Source organism: Cheilinus undulatus, linkage group 4, assembly GCF_018320785.1.
Source record: "Cheilinus undulatus linkage group 4, ASM1832078v1, whole genome shotgun sequence".
Classification (NCBI taxonomy): Eukaryota; Metazoa; Chordata; class Actinopteri; order Labriformes; family Labridae; genus Cheilinus; species Cheilinus undulatus.
Genome location: NC_054868.1, coordinates 26,941,510 through 26,964,506, shown reverse-complemented (window position 1 = coordinate 26,964,506; position 22,997 = coordinate 26,941,510). Strand labels below are relative to the sequence as shown.

Genomic DNA, 22,997 nt, shown 5'->3' with positions numbered 1-22,997 from the left:
CAGGAGCTCCAGCCAGTTTGAGTGCATAAATAAGCATAATTTTCTGAAATGTCAATATTTCTGTATTATAAATCATTTTGTGGAGGATTGGTGTTTGTGATATTTCAACATTTTTAGATGGTGGATTTTTTTTTTAATTTGTATGAGCTGAAAGTCATAATCACCAACAGTAAAACAAAACAGTCTTGAAATATTTAACTTTGTATGACATGAATCTTGAATATATGGAAGTTACATTTCTTTTAATTCAATCACAAGGAAAAATTAACTTTTTCATGATATTCTATTTTTAAAGGTGCCTGTAGGTTATCTTTATGGTCCCTATTGATATGCTTACGGTCATTGGTTTCCTATTCTCTGAGAGCCTCAGGGTCCTAAATGCTTTTCCACATAAATTCATGGGCTCAACAATAAGGCATAGCCTATAAAATCAGGTCCCCCAATCATGGAGAGCTTTGCACACTACGCACTAGTGCATGCAATAAATACAGCTAAGTATATTGGCCACTGTGTATAACCAGGGTGCAAAAAAGAAACAAAACGGTATATTGCACTGATCATGAAAGCAGCACTGCATGCAGGCACATTTCATATTATATTTACTTTAGCAGAACAAGAAAGAGCACTGACAATAGCCACAGAGCATAGTGCAGTTTCCTCTAAGGATGTAAAAAGGCCACTGCACAGAGCCACAATAGTTAAAAGACTACAAGCCTACATCAACCCCCTGAATATAAAAAGAGCACTACACATAACTAGTGCATTATTAAGATAAGATAACTTTAAGTTTCTTACCTGTGTGCATTCAAAACGCTAGTGACGTCGTCTCAAGTCAGGGTCAAGATTCACGATTTTCTCTTTATTCGTCTCGAGGGCTATTGTTTGTCCAGAAACGATACTCAAAAAACCCATAAATGTCTGTCACCTGCAACTTGTGTGCACGTGAGGATCCAAAACAGTCTGTAAGACATGCTAACTGTATAAGGGTCTCTGCTTTCCAGCCGCAAATAACTGTGAAAGGCAAAGCTTTTGGATACGGTATATCTTTCGCTCACAAGATCAAATTCTTGTTGCACTGTCTTCATTTGACAGCCCTTTTTCGGTGTTTTGAAGAACTAAACAGTTCGTGTGGAGCGACAAGCATCAGCACACCTGCAGCGACCCCCAGTGTTAAAAAAAATAAAGCCTGGACGCGGAAGTGAAATCAACTGCAGTTCCTCCAGTGGCCACTTGAGTCTGACTGCGAAAGCCAAGAAGTCTGATTAGTAGCAATATTCAGATAGCTATCAGAAAAAAAAAAAAAAAACGTTTTTGTTCTAAACAGCATTGTTTGAAAAAAAAAAAAATTAAGAGGACACCAGCCAGAATTAAAATGTTGACGTTCATCAGAAAATAGCTTCGAAATTAGATCCAGATGTCAAGGCCCTAATTTAAACCATTTTCAGGCATCTTCAAATTGGCTATTGTGCTTTTAATTTTGACAAACCATAAATGCAAGTGTTTAAAGGTAAACAGATATAATATATCTGACAGCAATTCTAAAACTTTATTTTTACTTTTTTATTTAAATAAAAATAAAATACATGCTTAAAAAAATACATAAATTTAGCACAGCCACCGGGAAGGTCTCAGAACAAGAAATCCGCAATCTGTTTAAAAAAAAAAGAAGAATATCCCAATGAGCACCATATTATTTGTTGGAAAGTGATTGAAAGAGGTTCAAAGGGGATGTGAATGCATCAATATCTATCAACAGATGTTGATTATACATCTATGTACACCAGATTTAGCTGCAACATCAACAACAGCAAACACAATACGTTTTATTTTGTAAATTGTGTTAAAAATTTTGATATGGTATTCCTCAAAAACTAGAAAACAAAGGCAGTTAAAATCTCCTCCACACATGTAATTTTAATTAAATCTTATTATGCATGTGTTTCTTCATTATTTATTGTAAGGGAATGTGTTGCGCTAATCAGTTATGAAATTATTTTAACTGAAATATATATGAGATAAGTATTGAACCTTTGTGAACATTATGTGATTAGACTTCTGATTAGAGCAGATTTCCCAGCCAAATCCAGTCTCAATGTAGATGTTTTTCTATTCTAGATGCTTCTACAAATAGATGTTGAAAAACAACCCTTCCACATTTGAAATTTTGATCATTTTTTTTCATCGTACACATATGTTGTAGCTACCTTTAAACTGAAACGTGCTCAGGCAGGCCCACACTGAAGGTGGGTGATTTTTCTTATAGATTATAGACATGTTGACGTTATTAAGGCTGGGCGTTATGTATGATTTTGAGGTGGGGCTGTTCTGCCTGACAGGCAAGTACATAATAGTAATCTAGGTTAAAAGTCTTGTCTGACTTTGTTTAACCCAGCCTAGGGTATGTGCTGATTTTTTGCAGCAGAAGTAAACCCATTTACAGACTGGTATGAAAAATTATTTCAGTCTCTGTATCTCAGTTCTCGTAACTTTACGGGCGTAGTGTTTTTAATTCAACCTAATTCAACCATATTGAACATGAAGTTATGGTGGCAGTGGCAGGTGGACACTGCAGGATTATTGCATGAAATAAAGGCAGCCGATTTAAAAGGCCAGCACAATTATGGTGAAAGACATCAGTGTAGATACCTATGGATATCTGGTGCATGTTATCAGTAAGAATCATGAATCAAATCAGGAATGAAATCAAATCAGGACCTTGTAAATTGGAATCAAATTTAGGCAATCAGTGGCAATACCCAGCCCTATCTGCAGCTCTTCTGCCTCTCAGCTGTATAAAACTGGGATTCCAGGTTTTGCAGGATGTATAGAACCCACTAAAATCATTTGCTCCTTTATTTGGGCAACTCAATAAATGTTTGGACTGAAAGTCAATACAAAAATGAAAGGATTTTTTTATTGACTGAAACTAAAACTAGATGACTAGAACCATAGAGCAGGGGTGTCAAACTCAAGGCCCGGGGACCAAATCCAGCCTGTGGTACAGTTGTATATGGCCCGCAAGAGCATATGACTTTTTTATTATAACTGGCCCACCAGTATGAGGTCTGTAGATTTCCTCCAGTATATGTACATGTAAACTTTACCTTTACAATTTAAAATATCGTTGTTAATTGTTAAAATCCGAAAAAGTAAAGAGTGAAAGTGATTAGACAAAAAGCCAGGAAGGAGGGAAAATAAATTACTGTTGTCATTTCATATTTTCAATTTTGCATCTCACACTTCTGACTTATACTTATGATTTTGACTTTTTTCATGTTTTTGACCTTTTCCTATCATATTTTGACCTTCAGGATTCACAATTTAAAATCCCAAGTCATATTTTTACCTTTTAAACTTCAGATTTTGACTTTCTATTTCATATATTTGCCTTTTAAAACATTATTTTGCCTTAAAATTTCATTTTTCCACCTTTTGAACTAATCAGTTCAACTTTTTTATCTCAGTCTTTGAGCCCTAAAACTCTATTCATTTTGACTTTTTGAATCTTAGAATGATTTATTATCAGTGTTGTTTATATTTTTTTCATATTTTACTAATGGTGAAAACGAGGTTGACAGTTGATACTTAAATGTTGACCTTGTTAGGCTCTTAGGTAAAACCTAAATTCAAAATCCACAATTGACTTTCACACTCCTGGCCTAAATAGTCTTGCCCTCAGGACATCTCATTGGAGCAAATCTGGCCTGAGATTCAATATGAGTTTGACATCCCTGCTATAAAAGGTAGAATTGACTAAAATGTGAGTAAAGGTAAAAGGCATTCAATCTAAAAACTAAAACTAAAATTAAAAATAGCTGTCAAAAATTAACATTGCTAAAAAGACTGTTCAGATGCATGCTGATGATAATCTTGCCCAACAGCCCACAGAAGACACTTAGAATAAATCTAAATAATATATTTGGTCTTGTTTGCATTTATAGGCCATGCCGTGTTCTTTTCATCCCATTTCATTCACTTAAAACTCTTAAGACCCAAAAGAGATTTAAGAGAAACTGAGAAACTGAATGAATCTTGTTGCTTTTTTCCCCTGCCAATCCACTGTTTACTTCTTCCCAGCAGATGGCGATAAGGTACTCATTTGCTGTTAATCAGTTTCAAAACTCAAAGAAGAAGAAAAGGAAAAAAGAGGCTCAAAGCTGTTTCTTATCGGTGAGTTAAAACAGAGGGAGAGAGAGGGGGGAAGGAAGAATGGCGACCGTGCAGTGCTCCAAATGCTCTGCAGAAAGGAAAGGGTTTCGGCGGGAACTTGATTCTTGGCGACACAAACTGATACACTGCGTTGGTACGGCCCATGTGCAGTTTCATATTTATTTACAAACAGATAAACGATGACAGCGATATTTAGCCTGTTAGCAGGGATGGCTAACCTGAGCTATGTTAGATAGCTAGCTTATGCTAGCTAAATAATAGCTAGCTAGTAGCCTGGCACTATAGGTGGTCAGCTTTAGCGGCAAAGCATAGCTACAAGGCTAATATTTACCAGCTGGCAAGCCTTTCGGGTTGACTCCTTTCTTTGTCCCTCTGAGCTAGCTTGCTAATCTCCGCCTAGCTCTTCTGAGTGTATAAATTCAACTGACAGTATTTCAGAAATGTTAAACATGAATCATGTTATTTGTGACCGAGTGGAAACTGAAAAATTATCAACGTTTGTTTAATGTCGTTGATGTTTGATGTCATATTAACATGCTAACTGACTGTGCTAACTGTAGCGCTGCTAATGTTATTTGGGGGAGGGGGTTGTTGCTACGTTAGGGCAGTTATTGTCAGTTTGACACCAGAAAAGCATGAATATCAGCGGGCTAAGGTGACTGCTTTCCTCGTATCGTTTGCTATTTTGAACGCTGAATCCTCTGCTGCAGAAGCCGGCTACATAAAGCTTCCTCAACAAGAGTTAGCATTACGTCGTTTTGTTTGTAGCATTTTATATTTACATCCAACTATGAATATATTAACAAATCTATGTATTACCGGGTCTGTTTTTGTACTCAGGACTTAAACGTTTATGGTTTTAAGTATTTCAGTTACTAGGTGTCGGCTTTAGCTGGCTAACACAGTGTAGTTAGACACTTATCTGTGTTGATACTGTTGCTGTCAAACTGGCCTAGTCTGGTACAAAAATAAAATGGGTTGGGCACCTATCAAAAGTGAGGTTTTATCTGACATATCTTTGTTACAGTTGTGTTGACGTTTTGTTTATTTCTCCTATAGGGTTTGAAAGCATTCTGGAGGGAATCTATGGGCCATTGCTGCTGAGGGATCTTAATTTATTTGATGGTGGGTCTTTGTGTTGAATATAAGTGAAAATCTTTATACACCTTACATAATACAATCATAGGTATTCTTTATTACATTTCTTTTATTCTGTAAAAAAAAAAAGGCAATATTATGCAGGTTTAAATGCAGTAGCCTGTCGCTAAAACACTGCCAATCTAGCATTCAGGCACCGTTCTTTCAAATATGTTTCACAGTATAGCACAATTATAGACAAAGGCAAGAGGGGTTTTATTGTAATTTTCTCCTTAATCTGGTACAACTCCAGTTTGGTACTTGCAAGGGCAGGGTGAGGCTCAGAGTCACTAAACACGAAGTCTACACTGTGTCATATTTAGGGATGATTATCAAAATTTAGTGCTAACATGGTACTGGCACTAACACATTTGAAAGCTAACAGGACCAAAACACAAGACAGATTTTGATGCTTCAGTACTCTGCCATCTTGACACAACCCCCTGCCACTCCAAATGAAAGACAGGTTATGGAATTTGTGTCATTAATGGGCACTCAATTTATCTTTTAATCTTTCTGCTGTTTTGAGTAATGTCTGTGCTCTGCCTGCATTTGCCTACCAAGAAAACAGTCATAATTACTGACATGTTTACGTAATTGTTTGTCTCTGATATGCCATTATTTGAAATTTGCTTGAGTCTCTGGCATAATGAAGCCAAACCTGTTTCCTTGTCTTGTACCATGTTCAACTGGTCTCTTTTTAAGATATTTATTTGAATCATCTACGACACAGAGATGACTTTTATTCACTCAGTAGCTGTAACACACTTCTATCCACCTGTAAGTATTGATTCACGCACAGTTTAGGCATTTGCACCATGTAAAAGATATCGATTTAGCATCAGTGTTGAAAAAAAAAAGCTCAAACAATTCCCAACCTTAGTCACATTAAGGATTAGATAGATGTATAAAAGACCCGTGTTGGAAACAAAGCAATCTGGGCATCTATTTTTGCATAAAGGAAAAGCCCACAGACAATATTGTCTTGTGTGGTGTAAGCATGAGCGTTCAGTATGAAAAAGATTGATTATTTTGTAGCATGAAAATATACAACTGTACCAGCACTTCCTGTAATAGAAGAGGTTATCGTGGCATTTAACTGGAACAATCAACCAAAATAAGAACAAGATATTCTTATGGCAGGTGGCATACTAACCATAGATTGAACTTGATTAAAGATTATTAAACGAACAAGAATGTCAGGGTTTTTTTTCTTGTTTATTTTAGTGAGAATAAGACTTTAAATACTCTGGACTTCATTTTTAGTTAATTAAACATAACTGATACCAAGTCTTGTGGTATCTTATTTCAGACAATCCCTGTGTTTACCAGCAGTCACATATAGCTTACTCAACACAATCTTCAGTCTTGATGCCATCATCTGCTATCTGGACTTAAAGTGAAGCTGGACATGAAGGAAATCAAGTATAATAAGAGACCTAGCAACCATGGCATACTACCCCTGTATAACTACTGTTAGGGTGAAATTTAGTTATGTGGACTAGTAATTCGTTTTGATTAATGCCTCGTATGTTCTACACTGCAAACATTATCGGCAGCTGTGCATGGCAAATAAATTATTTTAGTATTGTATTTGTGTATTGTTGTCGCATAGAAAGTATTTTACTGGGTATTAAAATGAGAGACCCTTTCAATGTATTGTCTTGTCATGCTCTTTGCAACATTGCCCATCATAAATACCAATAAAACCCATGCAGTATAATCAAACTTTTTGGCTATAAACAATCAAACCAATTCTCCAAAAGTTTGTATTGTTATATTATGGTTTGACAGTGAAAAATAAGCTGCATATCAGTGTGTTCTCTTGGCTTAAAACTGTTAAAGGAGTGTTGTATTCATTTCTACATTATGGCCACAGTAGAAGGCTGTTTATGTGATTCATGCCTTGTTATTGATTGTTAAAGATGGTTGTCCTTTCAGACTGTGAACCTGAAGAGGTGGATGATTGGTCCTCGGATGCAAACTTCTCCCAGTGTTCATTCTGCAACCTTCCCCTTGACAAAAACGTAAGATCACTCTTCATAAGGTTATCCACACACAGCCATTCTTTTCAGACAGTGTTATTTTACCTCAGTGCCAGACACTTTTTATAGTTATTCTAATCGTATTCAAAAAAGTCAGTATATTAAACTTTGTTTTAATTTTATCACAGGATCAAGTTCCTGTTGCCACATCGCCCCTCTCCTCCCCCTCTGAATACTCTCCCTGTCAGGCTCCAACCATCTCTGAGAGCAACCAGTCAGCCTACAGGTTTCTGCAAGCTGTGTTTCACAAGAAAGGTGAGTCAGGTACACAAGGTCTCCGTCTTAGTTGTTGAGCATATAAAGAAATCTATCCATGACACACTACTTTGCACAAATATGCAAAGCTTGCTATCTTAAAAGAATAATAAATAATAACATGTACTATTATGGAAATTATGTTTTCTTTGATTTAGCTGCTTTGAAGGTTTCCTATTGCCTCAGTATTCTGTGACTATATAACAGTCAATGTCCGATAAAGAGCATTGACACTGGCACTGATATTTCACATTAAACTACTTTTTTAAAATGGCGTGGGTTGGAAGATCCAGTTTTTGTTTTGAAAGTGTCTTTCTGTGGATTATCGAGCTCCTTGTCAAATTTGATCAAACAGTAAATCTTACTTCAGAAGTTGTAACAAACCAAAGGTAAGTTCCCTAGAAACAAGCTTAGCTCGAGCTCAGGTAATGACAATAAGTTATATTCTGTAATGAAATAAATTAACTACGTAGTTTCTTTAGGACGCTGTCAAATTAGGAAGCTCAGCGCCTGGCAACTGTCAGATTACATATTATTTATATTCATAAATATTGAAAAAAGTATCAGTATAACCCTTTTAGCACCCCTAGTGTGTGAAACCTATCTATATTGTTTCCTGACTTGTTTGTTCACACCTGTCCCTCACAGGAGGATGTTTTCCTGCTGATGCTTGTCAGGCAGGGGAGAGGTGCGGAGGGGATAAAATACAAGTGGGCTAGCAGGAAAAATTTAGGGTAAAGACTGGGTCAAGACTGTTATGTGGCTCACCCAGGCAAATTCAAGAAATTCTCAGTTTTGTGAAGAGGTGTTTTTTATGCCAAATTATCCAGCCTTTTTATTTACAAGGTTGAAGGTTGAAGTAAATCTGCTACAACAGTCCACATGTTTTATGTCAATATATTGATACTGTTTATTTTTCTAGTAATTACTCTAATTTTCCAGGGGGAAAAAATTTGTGAAGACAAATTACCCTGACATATATGTGACTGTAGTGCTTTAAAAAGTCCTGATCATTATATCAAATACTTACCAATGGTTATTTCTTAACTTTTGCATAAATTGTCAGATAGAATTCCACATAATTTAAGATTCTCTTTCACTTTAGTTGTTTATTGTTTTGGACCAGAATTTTGAACTTTAATTTTTATCAGTGCCAGACAAACTCTGTAAGCATAAAAATTCATACATGTTTAGTCTTTTTTTTTTTTTTGTTATTTCCTTTTTTAGAAAAAAGCAGTCCTCCTTTATACAGGATCCCCCTTTTTTTTTTTTTTTTTTAACCTCTATGTGCATCTTTGGCTCCTTTATAGATGTGCCCATCAGCTGTGACTCCAGCATCCCCCTGATTGCCCAGGAGCTTATGAAGAAAATGATTCATCAGTTTGCCAAGGAGTATGCGTCTAAGTGCCTGCTCCACACCACTACAAATGGTGTTACAACTAAGACCTCATCACCTTTGTCGGAAACATCAGATGCCCCTCTGGACCTCACAGTGAGTCGAACCTTGGAGGAGAAAGAGAGCAAATGCGAACCAGGTAGGAAACAGGTCAAACACGTTATGAATTCATAACCTGTGTATTATTCTTCCAAAATGTAACGTTGACACCCAGTGAAGATACCAAAGTCATGTAACTTAAAACCAGGTGAAATGTTTTCTTGTCACAGACGGTGTGCTTGACCTCTCCAAAGGAAGCTCTGCCTCATCCTCAAATCACAAAGCCTCAGGGTATGTTTTTATTTTAATTTTTAAGTGCCTCTTTATTGCAAACCTTACTGGTTTCATGACTTTTGGCAAAGATTGTGATGGAGCCCTGTCATTACCATTGGTTGACATTAGGGGTCTGTCATAAATAACAGTATATCTCCATTAGCTCTTTCTGTTTGAACATTAAATGACTAAAACAATATCTTAATTTGTTTGGAAGTCACTGTTTTTTTTACCAGCATTACTTAATTCAAGTAAACTATTCAGCATCTATTTAGCTTGATTTGTATTTATACTCTGACTGGCAGTAATTTTCTTCATTTCATTGTTAGTAATATTGAAGGCTAGCTTGTGTATGGTGTTTTGTTTCTATGGGGTTGACTCTTTTATCTCTTGAGCGGTAACGTCACAGCAATGGCACCGTCTTATAACATTTGCATACAGCTCAGGATTGTACAATGAGGAGAACATTGCATAACTCAATTATTTTATCTCCTTTTGTTACTCCAGTTATGATGAATTTGATTATTCAACCTTCAAGCATTTAGGATTCTCACTAAAGGATATCACAAAACTACAGGGGTTGTGTGTGAGTGCCAAAGTTACCCCAGCCATTCACAGACTGTCCCACCTGGACGTGAAGAGGCTTTGCCACACACAAAGAATGTGTGCGTGAGAGACACACCGCAGCAGTGTGTGTGAGGGCCCAGAAACAGACTGAGAACAGACAGACATGAAACAGACAATCGCAGTGATGTTACCAACACAAGGCATAAAGGAGTGGACCCCTCGCTCTGCACCCTCTCCCTGTCCCCTCAAAATCCCTCCATCACCTCCATCCTGACCCTGCTATTTGGTCCTCCCATTCCTAGGAGGCAGTGCAGGCAGAAGGAAGAGTACATTGAAAGGAGCTTGGAGCTGTCACAGGGGTTGCTGTCCAAGGCCTTGAAGGACATACGCTCAGGGAGGCTGCAGGAGCAGCGTGCCGCGTTGCTTTACGGAATACCCCTTCACACTCTGAGGCAAGGTCTGGACAGCTGGCCTGAGGAAAAGCTTGGGACGTTTCATAAAATGGCTCCAGTAAGCAGAGATTTCAGGGATGAAGTGACCTCATACAATGTGATGTCGTCCATGCTGGGTGGTGAAGCCCGTCTTGTCTTACAGAAAGTGGCGGCTTGGGCAGAGCAAGCAGAAATTGGAGGCGCTGCAGAGGAGAATGGAGAGTTGAGTTCTCCTTTGTCCTCTCTTACCTTCTTTCAACAAAGTTCTCTGCAGAAATCCCTCACACAATCTTTTCCCCAGCTCAGGGATACCCTACAGCCACCATCAAGTCCCACTCCCAGTCTCGAGCCACCCACACCTTTACGTATTCCTCAGGTCCGTTCCCTTTCTGACCATAATAGGTCAATCCCAGCAGAGACTTCGAGCTTTGCGGAAAACCTACACCAACGCACCTCATCAGTGGAGGGTACTGGCAGTTCAGCAACTGCTAGACCTTCAGCTCTCTTTAAGCTCAGACCTCCTTTCTTACCACATAGCTGTGCAGGGGTGGCCAGCCAGTCGCCTCATCGCCTGGGTCGAGGGTCCTCAGTGGATGAATCAGAAGACGGCGCAGGTCGGGATAAAGACAAGCAACCAAGGAAGAAGCGTGGAAGATACCGCCAGTATGACCACGACCTGCTGGAAGAGGCCATTGCTATGGTAATAGCTGGTCGCATGAGTGTTTCGAAGGCCCAGGGGGTTTATGGGGTGCCCCATAGCACACTGGAGTATAAAGTCAAAGAGCGTACTGGAACACTGAAGAACCCACCGAAGAAGAAATCTGCCAGCTTTTTTCCATCCAACTCCAACTTGTCTGGTGCTGGTACAGTGGCCAGCTCCACTAACTCAGGGACTCTTACCTCTGCTGCTGACTTGAAGAGGTTCTAGACCAAGAAACTCTCAAACTCCTCAAGACTCAAACAGATCACCTCTGACAAGATCAATGGTTTCTTGAGACATTTGTTCAACACACAACACACAACACATGCCTTTACAGATTATATGGAAATCAATATTCAGGTCTTTTGACTATGTGTCTGTAATGTGACAGTCATACTTTTAGCTGGTTTACTCTAGCTTGGTCCTGGGCTTAGATCAAAGAAACTACAAGGTACAGAATATTTTCAAGAAGCAATGGTGCTCATTGCAGCTTGTGTTCGCAGGTCTGCTTAATTCAAAAGCCATCTTAGCTTCTGTTTTTAATCACCAAAGCTGAAAGATCTTAAAGGATACGGCTTACATTATGAATTCTGTTTACCATTAACAAAAATGCCATTGAAAGATCATTTCTACAAATAGATTTTATCCCATTGACTTGTAGAGTCTATGTGGCCAAAGCCTGATGTACTTAAATTGTCTGGAGAAGATAGTGGTTATTTAAAGTGGCAGTTGTTCTCACTGTCTGCACAAATAAAACCAATAAGCTTTTAAAGCTACTGAGTTAGTCAGTTGGTTTTGATCACTCATATTAGCTTGTGCCTGTTAATACAGCACACACTTTGTTTTTATAAATGGTAAATTTCAAAACATTTTTTTTCACATATGGAAATGGGCTATATTTCAGAAGCTAAATAAGAAAGTGATTTTTTTTGTTCTGGGTAGGGTTTTTCTTGGTAATCACAGGTTGAAAGAACACCAGCATTATCCGTAAAGACCTTGAGGAAATTCTGTTTTATATTAATACTTTTAAAGGAAAAAATGACTGAATGTTAGTACACACCAGATTACCCAGGACCAAGTACAAGAAAAAGAGTTGTGGACCTCTTAGAGCTAAGGAAAAGTGTGACTCTCATATTTGCTTGCTGTTTGATTAATAGGTTATTCAGGTTTGACTTTATTCTTAACGCTCCTTGTTTACGGAGCATTGATGATTGTCAGTTGCAGCTTTTTATCTCTGGGTATTTTTTACCTAGGCTTCTCAAGTGACTTACAGCCATTATAACAGATTAAAAACTCATCGCTATGAGTTTACACCTCTAAAACAGGGAGATTGTACAGTGAAAAGTGCTGTGGTGACTACAGCTTCATTATGGTCATTTGTTGGAGAGATTAGCCTGAGAAAGCCATTTTGTGTCTACATAGTGTTCCTCTATTTGTGCAAGCTAGTCTTAATGTTTTGAGTGTTGTTGGAATGCAGCTGTTGAGCATGTTTTCAAATGTGCACTGATAAGCTTGGGAAATGTATGTCTTGTGTATGTGTAGTATTTGTGAAAGATGTTCTTTTATTTTCAGATATCTACTATTATTGCTACTGTAGCTGTATTACTGTAAACCTCATATATGACTGCTGCTTTAAACTCTGCTCAGTTGTTTCCTTGGCACAGAGAAGAGTATCAAACACAAAGAAGCTTATTTCAAGTGATCTGATTGCTAGGTGACATGCATTGTAATGTGTGAAACCTTACAAGATGGTTTCATGTAATGACGGTAGATTGTGTTTACCACTAAAGGTTAGTAGTTATAGTTGACAGTGACAATGACTTAGTTCAGTCCAAGACTCATTGGCTGTCTGGGGAAATGCTAAATGTTGCTTCTACACTCATGTCTGTCTCAAAGATGGACCTATTTCCATAAACATTGCTACTACCAAAGCAGCAGTTCAGGGTAACCCACACAAAGCTGCTTCGATTTGTTTTGCTGTGATATCAGCCTGCCTGTCTCTCTTTCTAACCTCATTGCCGCATATATACCTCTGAACTTTAAATGCCTACAGCCCAGTGTCAGAGTTCATTGACTCGGTTTATGATATGCTGGGGGTATGAGTTCTTTATTGGCTTAGAAATACTCACAAGCTGTTGGTCTCTCAAGGAACAATATTTGTTGCCTGTTTCATACATTATATTTTTAATGGTCACTGTGTCGGATTTGACAGTCATAGTCATAACTGCATGCCATGACTTGACAGAGCAACATGCCAGCCAAAATGTTGGTTCCCAACTAATCATACTCACAACCTTTGTGAAATCATTAGAACAGAAGTGTTAAGGGGACTGACTTTTTATAAACAAGAATGTAAACAAACAATAGCATCAAAAGCGATGTATTACATGCATCTATGCCTTAAAAAGGAAGAAATCATCACTGTGCAGTGTGCATTAACACCAGTCCTCCTTTGCTTCATGTTTACGGTTGTGCATGGCAGATGTTTTGTGCTTATCTAGTCAACTCAGGCATTGTGGAATTTATTGTGTAAGGTGAAAAATTTCAAGAACATCCCTTGTGCTTCTGAGGGAACATTGTGAAAAATCCAGGATATTTTTTTTTCTAATTCTGCATCTTTCTGGTCATTAATGGGCTGATATTGTGTTGTCTGAATCCAGCATTTGTGTAAATATATTACTGTCAACACTTCAGTCTCTTAAGTTAAATCTTTTTTTAATCACCCAGTTAGTTGGGGTGAAAAATATATTTCCTAGATTCTGCCAGTGGCATTTACAGGAGATCTGCCATATCCTTAGCTAGCACCAGAAAGAAAATACTCCCGGTGCATGTACTTGTCCTTGTTATACTTGTTATTAGTAGTTTGACGCCTAATGATAAAGCTATTTAATTTTCTAGATATTTTTTGATCTGATTGTGATTTTAACCTTTTCAATCTTTACAATTGTAAAATACTGATATCTTTACTGCTGAATGTCTTTGCTCATGTTGCGTAAACATTGCCTGTGCCTGGGGTCATGGCATAGTGCAGCTTGAGCTCTGCTCTGGGAACAATCTATTTATAGCGAAGGACCTGTTTGTAAACAAGCTCAAACACCTCTAGAGAAATAGAAAAGCATAATTATTCGATTGTGTTGAATTTCAGTTTCTTTTTTTTCTGCTAACTGGCTCATTTTGAAATTGAGTCCAAGCCGTTTTATTTTTTGACTGAACTGCCAACAAGTCTTTAAAACAACTCCATAGAAGTCTGCTTTTTATGCATAAATCAATCATTGCACTATGATTTAAAAACATTTTTATTGTAGAAACGTCTTGTTGCCGCGTACTTATTTATTGATTGTGCTTCAGAAATGTGATTTGACAAGTTTGATGTAGTTGTTGATTTGTAATCTGGCACTTTGATGCAATGTGAAATGTGTATTGGTTAACTGCATGAGCAATTTTAAATGTTAGCTTATAAAATTAATTTAATCCTGAAAATGACAGCCCTGACTATTGTGATTGTTTTGTGCTTATGTTATGATAAAGTATTTAATTGAAAAATTAATTGGTTGAATCAAACTAAATAGTATGTCACATAATGTAACAATATGCCACTGCATTTAGTCCAGTTGATCCCTGGCAAAGTCTGAAAAAATGTTTGGAATGCAACCCATTATCTAACACAAGCTATTTTAAGGTTATGAAAATTAGTTACTTGATTTCACAGAGAAAGAAATCACTAAAACATTTTCAGACAAAACTGTTAGTTGATTAAATTGTTAGGTTTTGTGAGAAGTTTGTTGGTGAAAGCGTTTTTACAATCTACCTTCTGCTTCTAGCAGAATTTCATCATTTGCCTTCAGCAAAACATCAATAAAATCAATTCTCATCAATTGTCTGTCCTTATTTTATTAACTCAACAGTGAATTTGGGGTCCCGTCTATTTTACAGTGTGTATAGTAGATTTTACAGTTTTTTTTAAAATGTTGTTTATCTAAGTAGATTATCTTGTTAGTGCTGGTTCAACTATCTGTACTGACAATTCCTCACAAGGCAATCTTGTTTTGTCCTCCCATAATCTTCCTTTTGTGGAGGTCCTCTGAATGTTATAAAGTGTATGAAGATAATGACAATCATATATAGTGCTTAACAAATTTATTAGACCACCACTCAAAGTAAGGTTTATGCCACAGCTGCCCTAAATTAACAGCACTGGTAAAAATTGATAATACCGAAATCATTTTTTATGTTTCTGCAGTGGTTTATATATGTGTATGTTGAAGCTCTTTAACCCAAATGATATTTTTAATGCTAAAATATAATTATTATTGTTATCCATGAATGTTCAGATTTGTTGACTTACCAAAAAACTGAAAAAATAGTAAAACACATGATTATTTCTTGATATGTCAAATTAGTCAATTATGTTACAATTATCAATATGTCAAGTTATTTACTTGCATTCCTGAACAGAAAAATTAGTTTTAGTGGTTGAATGTTATGCTTGATTCATTTCTGACTTCTCAGAGAAGCCCAGTGAGCCGGCTCAAATTTGGGTTTAAAAAGGTGAATTCAGTTTGAAATTCCTCATTCCTGTTCAAAATGGTAAAACGTGGAGAGCTCACTGAAAATTACAGAGTCAGCATTAAAGCACTTCTTGATGCTGGATGGTCTCTTAGACAGGTGGTCTAATACATTTGTTAAGCACTGTACATACTTAGAGTTCAGGTCTATGGATGAAGTGAAATGACAGTTAAAGTTTGTAAAAATGTGTTGATTTAAAATTTCAGACTGTGCTCATTCAGTTTGATTTTCTTTCTTGAAAGTGCACTTAGTTATGAGTAAATCCCCTTATCTTTTTATTTTTTTCCTGTAGCTCTCTGCTGCCATCATTTTCTGAAGAAATGGGAGATCTTGGACAGCGAGGGACAAAGTGTTTTCGGAGCTCTGTTTTGGGTGCTGTTCTTGGATCCCTCTGCCCATCACACAGTTCCTTACTCTACCAGATCCTAAAGCTGGCACACCAAGAAAATTTACTGTCAGATGTTAATCACAGACCTGTAGGTCAAACTCAGTCTATCTGCTGTCACTGTGGGGTAAACCCACAGGATAATAACCTTAATGCAGTTCCTTTTAGTGAATGTAAAGCTCATAACAGCAGCCTGTACAACCCTTCAGTTAATTGGGAACATCAAGATCCTGAGAGCACAATATGTCATTCAGGAGACTCAAAGTCTAATTGTATCATCAGTCACTTCACTTTACCAGGCTGTAAACGTCAAGCCCCTTTGTGTTCAAGCTGTGGCTGTTTGCAGCGTTGCAAGATGGAAACTTACACTGTTCTTTGCCCCAAGAGGCTGCACTGCACTTCCTGCCACAGTCCCACTGCAGGTCATATTAGCAACAAAGTGTGTTCATTTGCATCCCCTCCTTTGTCAAACTCTCCTTCACCAGGCTCTTGTGCATTGATCTGCTGTAATCAACACAAACCCCACTCTTGTCCCTGTTATACAAACCATGCTAGTCTGACACAGGACAGGAACACAGAAAAAGAGGGGGATCCACCTTGCCCTGTCCTGAAGAGAGAGCAGAGCCCCTCTCCACCCCCTTTATCTCCCATCCTTTCAGATGTAGATAAAAATGATGAAAAGCCACCTTCTCTTCTTCACCATAAACAAGAGAGGGCTGACCAAATGCTCAAAGATGGTCTTGTGAATTCAAGTCATGAAGGAAGTGTTGATACGACAACAGATGAGGATCAAGAGTGCCAGTCCTCTAGAGGTAGTCCTGATGAGCAGAACTCAAGTGGCAATTTGTTACAAGATGTTGTGAGTCGCTTCAGTGAGAAACTAGAGACAATCAAACCGATAGAAAAGGACCGACCTCTGGTTTCCACTGCTGTTGAAAAGGAGAAGCAACAGTCCCCTGTAACTAGTCAGAACTTGCAATTCCATGCTCATATGACTGAAATAATTACTACAGTTCTTCACACAGGCAGGGCCAGTGACTACAATCTCAGTGAGCTATTCAACCGCCATGATAGCAAAGATCCAAAGTCACCTAATACCCGCTCCCGTCGTCGCCAAGAAGTCCTTGCTGCTATGGCAACACCAACTGATAATGCTTCTGCCAGGAGGCAAACATTACAAATTAAGCGGGACCTTGCCATGTTTGACCAGTCCCACAGTAAGAAAAAGGTGCCAGTAGCAAAGAGGCCTAAATTGAAAGATGAAAATGTGACAACATTGCAGGCAGAAGATTTGAACGTCATCAAAGAGGAGTCTAAAAGAAATACTGGAAAAAGCGAACCCCTTCAGGGTCATAGGATTGAGAACAGTCCGCTGAACATTTCCACCACAGAAAGTAATGAGGAAAAGTTAAAAGAGGAGATGCAGACTGTAATTGTAACAGAAGAAGTTAAGATCATTAAAGCAGAGGAGAAAGTAGGAGATGTATCTGCTTTGGAAAAAGATCTTACCTTCTCTGGCACTCAAATACTCAACCCTGAGCTGAGTGGGAAGTATAGCAAACAAGGCTCAAATGATGATGGTGAGCAAACAAAGGCAATGCCAGCAACTACAACCTCGGCTAAACAGCGTGGCAGGCCTTGCAAGAAGGTTTGTACAAAAACCAGGGCTGCAAGGGAAAGAAAGCACAAAGAAGCCCTGTCAGAGCACAATTCTGACAGTAATGGTAGACTAGGTAAACAAAAAAATGTCCATACTCCAATTAGACAGCAACAGGTATGCCAGCCACATCACTCCAAGGAGGCAAGAAGGTCCAGAAGAAATATAGTACCTCCGCACCGGTTCTCCTCCTATGTCACAGAGCCCAGGAAGATGTTCTTTGTTGCATGTTTCTCTGAAAACATCTTCAACCTTAAAACAAGAAAAAATGAGGATTTGACAGCAAGCCCAGTGTATGCCTTGTCCAAAGATCCAGATTCCAAGGACATCCAGTTGGAATCAAGAAAAGAAACCCCTCAGCCTTCACCTGATCACACATCGAAGCGATATGTACGCTCTGACAAAAAGTCAAAATGTCTTTCAGCAATCTCTGTCTCTCCACAAAAAGCTAACAAAGAGAAATCTCCCACGAAGGATTTGAAAGATGGCGAAGGTGTTGCTGCCAAACCTTTTGGAAGGCTAAGATCATCTCCAAAAAGAACACATGACCAAACGACAGTTTCAGCAACTCAAGAAACCCAGTCAAGTTCCACCATTACTCCTGCACATACCGAGAGACCTCTCAACTCCCAAGTCGAATACACTAGTCCAATAAAGCTCATGTTTGTATCACCAGTGACTGATGAAGAAGGAGTTAGATACAGTCTCAAATCAGCTGGCTCTAATTCAAGTGGACAAGAAGAGGCTTTTGACCCATGTGTAGAGTCTTCATGGGCAGGGGTACCGCAGAAGCACAAGGGCATTGAGTTTAGTCCTTCAAAAGGAAAACGTATTTCTTCACCACTTAAATCTGCTACCTCACCTGCAAGATCTGCTTCTTCACCATCAAAGTCACCCCGTTCCCCACCCAAATCTGCCACTTCACCAAAGTCTGCAAGCTCACCACAGAAATCAACAGCTTCACCTCCCAAGTCCACATGCTCATCACCCAAGTCTGATAAATCTCCCAAATCAGTGTCTTCACCACCCAAGACTGCCACTCCAACATTCAAGTCAAGTCCTTCTCCAGCAAAGGCAACTTCATCACCAACCAAGGCTGGCTCTTCACCCAAGTCAGTTTCTTCATCACCTAAAATAGTTCTGAGAAGATCAGGCGATGGTACTCCTACTAAGCGTGCTGCTGGTACTGAGAGCCAAAGATCCCCAGGCAACCCTCTAGCTTACCATGAAACCACACCTCCAAAAAGGCGTCCCGGTAGACCAAAGAAGCTGGGACCACAGCTTGAACAAAAAGTGAAGAGGCCAATTGGTCGACCACGCAAGGAAAAGGGTGGAGATTCAGCAACAGGGACGAAAATGGAAAATGGAACATCTGCTTCATTGCCTGACTCTGAAAAGAAAGAAAACAAGAACCTCAAAATAACAGTGGTGTATGGCCGGTCAAGGAGAAACAAGAGAACAGTATCTGAGGGCTTTGACCAGCTGCAAACAGAATTGCACGATGCTTGGCAAGCAGTGGGGCTAAAAAATGACATCAGCATTATAATGAGCAACTGTAAAACCAGCTCTGGTAGAATCCAGACAGCCTCAACAGAATCATCGGAGGAACTAAACTTTGTAAACCCTCTGAAACAGTGTGCGCCTCAGTCCAGCAGTAAAGTCAAATGTCACAAGCAAGATGATTCAATAACCACAAGGAAACCTGGTAGACCAGCAAAGGTTAAAATCTCTGGAATCTCAGTCACAGTAACAACAGTATCACCCCGGCAAAGAAAAATTTTGATAAATAAGGATACTCGACAGTCTCCTAAAAAACTTAAGAAAGTACTTAAGCCAGAAATCAAATTTGCCAAAGAGACATGGACAATCAATCATCAATTGACAAGCAAAATAAGTCACACTGAGGAAAAGCTAGACACAAAAAATGAAAGTCAAGATGCGCTACCAAATCAGTGCGTAGCAGTGCGGCAATCTATGAGAGTGAGGAAGCCCTCGGTCCACTTTCTGCATGCAGTTGCCACTTCCACCTCTAGATCATACAGCCACAGTAATGCTCTGCTACGGCGCTCAAAACAATTCCTGCTAAACAAGGCAAACAATGAACGGAGACAGGGTGAACAACAAAGCAGTGCACAAACTTCAGGGGAAAAAAGAACGCTCTTTGGGCACGAAAGGAATAACATCTCTAAGGACCTAAGCAGAGTGGCAGCATTATCTGTCAACTCTATCTTTACCCCAACAGAGACGTTAAGGTGGTGGCCAGCTTCAGCTGAGGAAAAAACTATGGATCAGGAGCTTGCCAGGAGGATAAGACTAATCTCAGACACCTGGGTGTCTGACACTGATGAAAATCAAGAAAAAGGAGTAGCATTTTGTTCTAAAATAGCCACAAAAAGCAACAGTTCTTTAACAAGAAAGTCCCAATGTTCCTCTTTGGTTCGAACACTCTTTGACTGTCCCCCCAACAAACCCAGGTCCTGTAGCATGCAGCAGCTCTGCTCCTGGTTTATGCAGACCACGGAAACGCGGTCCCTGGCTATAGTGAAAAAGGCAAGCTCCCGCAATCCTTACGAAGTGATGCACTTCCCTCGATCTGCCAATAAAAAAATGATATGTCACAGTCCTCAGGCAGAGCGGCTCCGCAAACACATCAAGAAATTTGCCAAAGTTATGCCAAAAAGTCCTCTGCAACATCAACAGGCTCAAAGAAGGATGAGGATGAGAAATAAGACACCCCCATCAACACAAAATACTAGACGACAACTCTTCAGTCCCAGGCCGGTAAAAGGCAGGTTCAGTCAAGGAGCCCAATGGAGGAGCAGAAAATCATTTGGAAAATATCAGGCCACTCTCTCTAGAGCAAGGACAAGGTTTCTATCCCAGGAAACAAGAAAGAAGTGGCAGAAGAGGAAGAAGAGTAAGAAAAACCTAAAGCGGGCTACTCCTCGTCAAAATGGACGTGTAGTATCTAGAATACAACCAAGAAGTTGTCCATTACGCAGAGCAGCAAGAACTCCATCAACTGACTGTTTGAGGAAAAGTTCTGCCACCAGTTCAGTTGAACAAACTCAGGAGCCCATTGATGAACAAAAGGAGCAGAACCTATGCTCAAAAGCCTGGAGTCCTGAGACACTAAAGGAATGCAGGGTGTTTTTAAGGAAGATCAACTCTCCAGACAATGAATTACCTGAGGAAGAGGGGGATTCCTGCACCGTGACACTGGATGATGGGTCCCCTTCTGCGTACCACTTTTCAAGAAGGCAGAAAGAGCTAGTAGAAGTTGTCAAAGCTGTGAAAACTGAAAGTAAACGAAACACAAGTAGGAGTGCCTCAAGACATTTTTCAGTTTCTGCACCTAAATCAGTCCAGGAGAAAAATGAGATGCCAACAGGGAGGCAGAATGGCAGATACAAAAGCTCTGGGGCTCTGTCTGAGGAACAACCACCACCACCAGCGAAAAAGTTGAGACAATCTCGAATGAGGGGCTTAACTGGGCCAAGATGGTGCGACTTTGTATTTGGTAACTACAGATTTTCTTTTATGGACATCAATAGGGGGATTAAGCAATTTTAAATTTTGAAGGCACCAAAAAATAACATGTTCTCTCCTTTTTTTGACAGAAACCTGAATGAATCATGAGGCAGCCTCCTACCAGGGAAAGGGACTGTGGTTTAACGTGGTGCCTTTGGACATTGAGCTGACCACATGGATGGGCCGTCTCAGTATGGTTCAGTCCAACATTCAGCAATTATGTAGCAGTCTAACTTAACAGAAGCTTGATGTTGCACTATTTTTATCCTTGAATAAGTATGTACAGAGCGTGTGATTTTTTTTTTTTTTAATGGTCATCTTGCCTTGGTCTTTCATTACACATATATACATCATGTCAAACAATTTTTTGGAAGAACTGCTGAAAGTGTGCCCTCTCATATTGGCTGTGTTTAATGGAAAGAGCTAGCTTAGTTATATAAACACATCGCCGCATCCCCTGAAAAATAGTTCATTAACAAGGCCACAATATTGACATCTACCTTAAACTGTATCCAAGTACCCATTTTTTCAAAACCTAAATGTCATCACGGAGAAGCTCTGAAATCCTTCAGAAATTAAATATTTATTTATTCTCGGGAAACTTCGGCACTGTTTCAGTCCAATGTTTTTATTTAGTATTTTTGTATTATAGACTTCAGAAACGTTTAAAGAATATCATTTTATATTAGAGCTTGGTTTGCAATGTTTTCTGTCAGTTTAGCTACTCAATAGCCACAAACTCTTCAAATGAAGGATTTTTAAACCCCCCCTCCCCTTTTTTTGACCTGTCACCATCTACATTGGAGCCTAGCCTTAAAATTGTACTGAAGTCTAGTGAGTAGTCATTACTTATCTCATAGCGTTTTTGCATTCCTTCGCGCCAAACTGCAATCAACCTACACATATAATATCAAAAAGATGACATACTCAACCCCAACTTCTCACAATAAGCAGAAGTTTAGAAGTGATGAGGGGATGGCATAATTCAGTTGTAGAAACTGATTGTGATTTCTTTTTTTATAACTTCTTAAATGGATTTACCTTCATGATTGTTTCCACCCAAAGCATATACTGTATGTTGCTGTTGGATCTACATCTTGCACTATTCCATCAGAGATTATCAATCCCACTTTAACAGACTCCTCTCCTGTATTTTGCACACCCCATGCCCCACCACCAAACCCTACTGTAATAATAGAGAATATATTTGGTGCAATACAAACCCAGATGTTTTATCTGTATGTAGTATTTAATTGCTGACAGACTAATGGATGTACTCAAGAACCAATGGCCTGGGATGTTACTTAAGTTTTTTCTACATAGCCATGTAATGTGATCTTAAGAAATATCACTATACATTTTTTACTCCACCTGCTGTTCCCCACAACAAAGCATTAAAGTGTTTGTTTCCTTAAATGTACTAGCATTAATTGTAGATTAAATTCAGGGGATGAGATATGTCCCTTTTTGTCTTTAAGTTGCAGCAAGTGATGCCAAACTCCACAAATTCTCAGCTAGTGCTACTGCTCTTTATCAACTGAGTGACAGACAGGGTTACTCAGAGGGTTGGTCACTTCTAATCCTGGATCAATTTGGATTTCTTGCTCTGCAAAGATTCAGGATTCATGCCTGTATTGTGTGTCTGACTCTTGTATGTCACTACGGTTTTTATTTTAACACAGTGGAGGTGAGGTAGCTCAGTCTTGTGGTAAATAACCTTTGGCCCTCTTTTAAAGAACCTGGTGCTAAACGTATGTTGTAAATTTTCTGTTTTTATACTGTCCATTACAGGTAACAGGTGCTTGTAATTGGAACAATAAAGAGATTTTGGATTAACTTAGACGT

At 38.9% G+C, this 22,997-nt stretch overlaps 1 protein-coding gene across 2 annotated transcripts; it reads left to right on the top strand.

The window, feature by feature from the left end:
- The first annotated feature begins 4,169 nt into the window (after positions 1 to 4,169).
- Positions 4,170 to 22,992, top strand: lcorl (ligand dependent nuclear receptor corepressor-like). 2 transcript variants are annotated; one of them, XM_041784885.1, is made up of 8 exons: positions 4,170 to 4,303; positions 5,230 to 5,295; positions 7,249 to 7,334; positions 7,481 to 7,607; positions 8,918 to 9,142; positions 9,273 to 9,333; positions 15,872 to 21,141; positions 21,242 to 22,992. In XM_041784885.1, the coding sequence occupies exons 1-8, from the start codon at positions 4,210 to 4,212 to the stop codon at positions 21,247 to 21,249; spliced, it is 5,937 nt and encodes a 1,978-aa protein (XP_041640819.1). In that variant the 5' UTR covers positions 4,170 to 4,209; the 3' UTR covers positions 21,250 to 22,992. The 2 variants fall into 2 exon arrangements, with proteins under 2 accessions (XP_041640819.1, XP_041640820.1); XM_041784886.1 differs by lacking the exons at positions 15,872 to 21,141; positions 21,242 to 22,992 and adding an exon at positions 10,185 to 14,852.
- The last annotated feature ends 5 nt before the right edge of the window (positions 22,993 to 22,997 follow it).

Bases quoted from the DNA above. Each gene is read 5' to 3' on its own strand.
- lcorl (XM_041784885.1), top strand. From the start codon at position 4,210: ATGGCGACCGTGCAGTGCTCCAAATGCTCTGCAGAAAGGAAAGGGTTT. The intron at 4,304-5,229 runs GTACGGCCCATG...TTTCTCCTATAG, and splicing joins CAAACTGATACACTGCGTTG to GGTTTGAAAGCATTCTGGAG. The intron at 5,296-7,248 runs GTGGGTCTTTGT...TTGTCCTTTCAG, and splicing joins GGATCTTAATTTATTTGATG to ACTGTGAACCTGAAGAGGTG.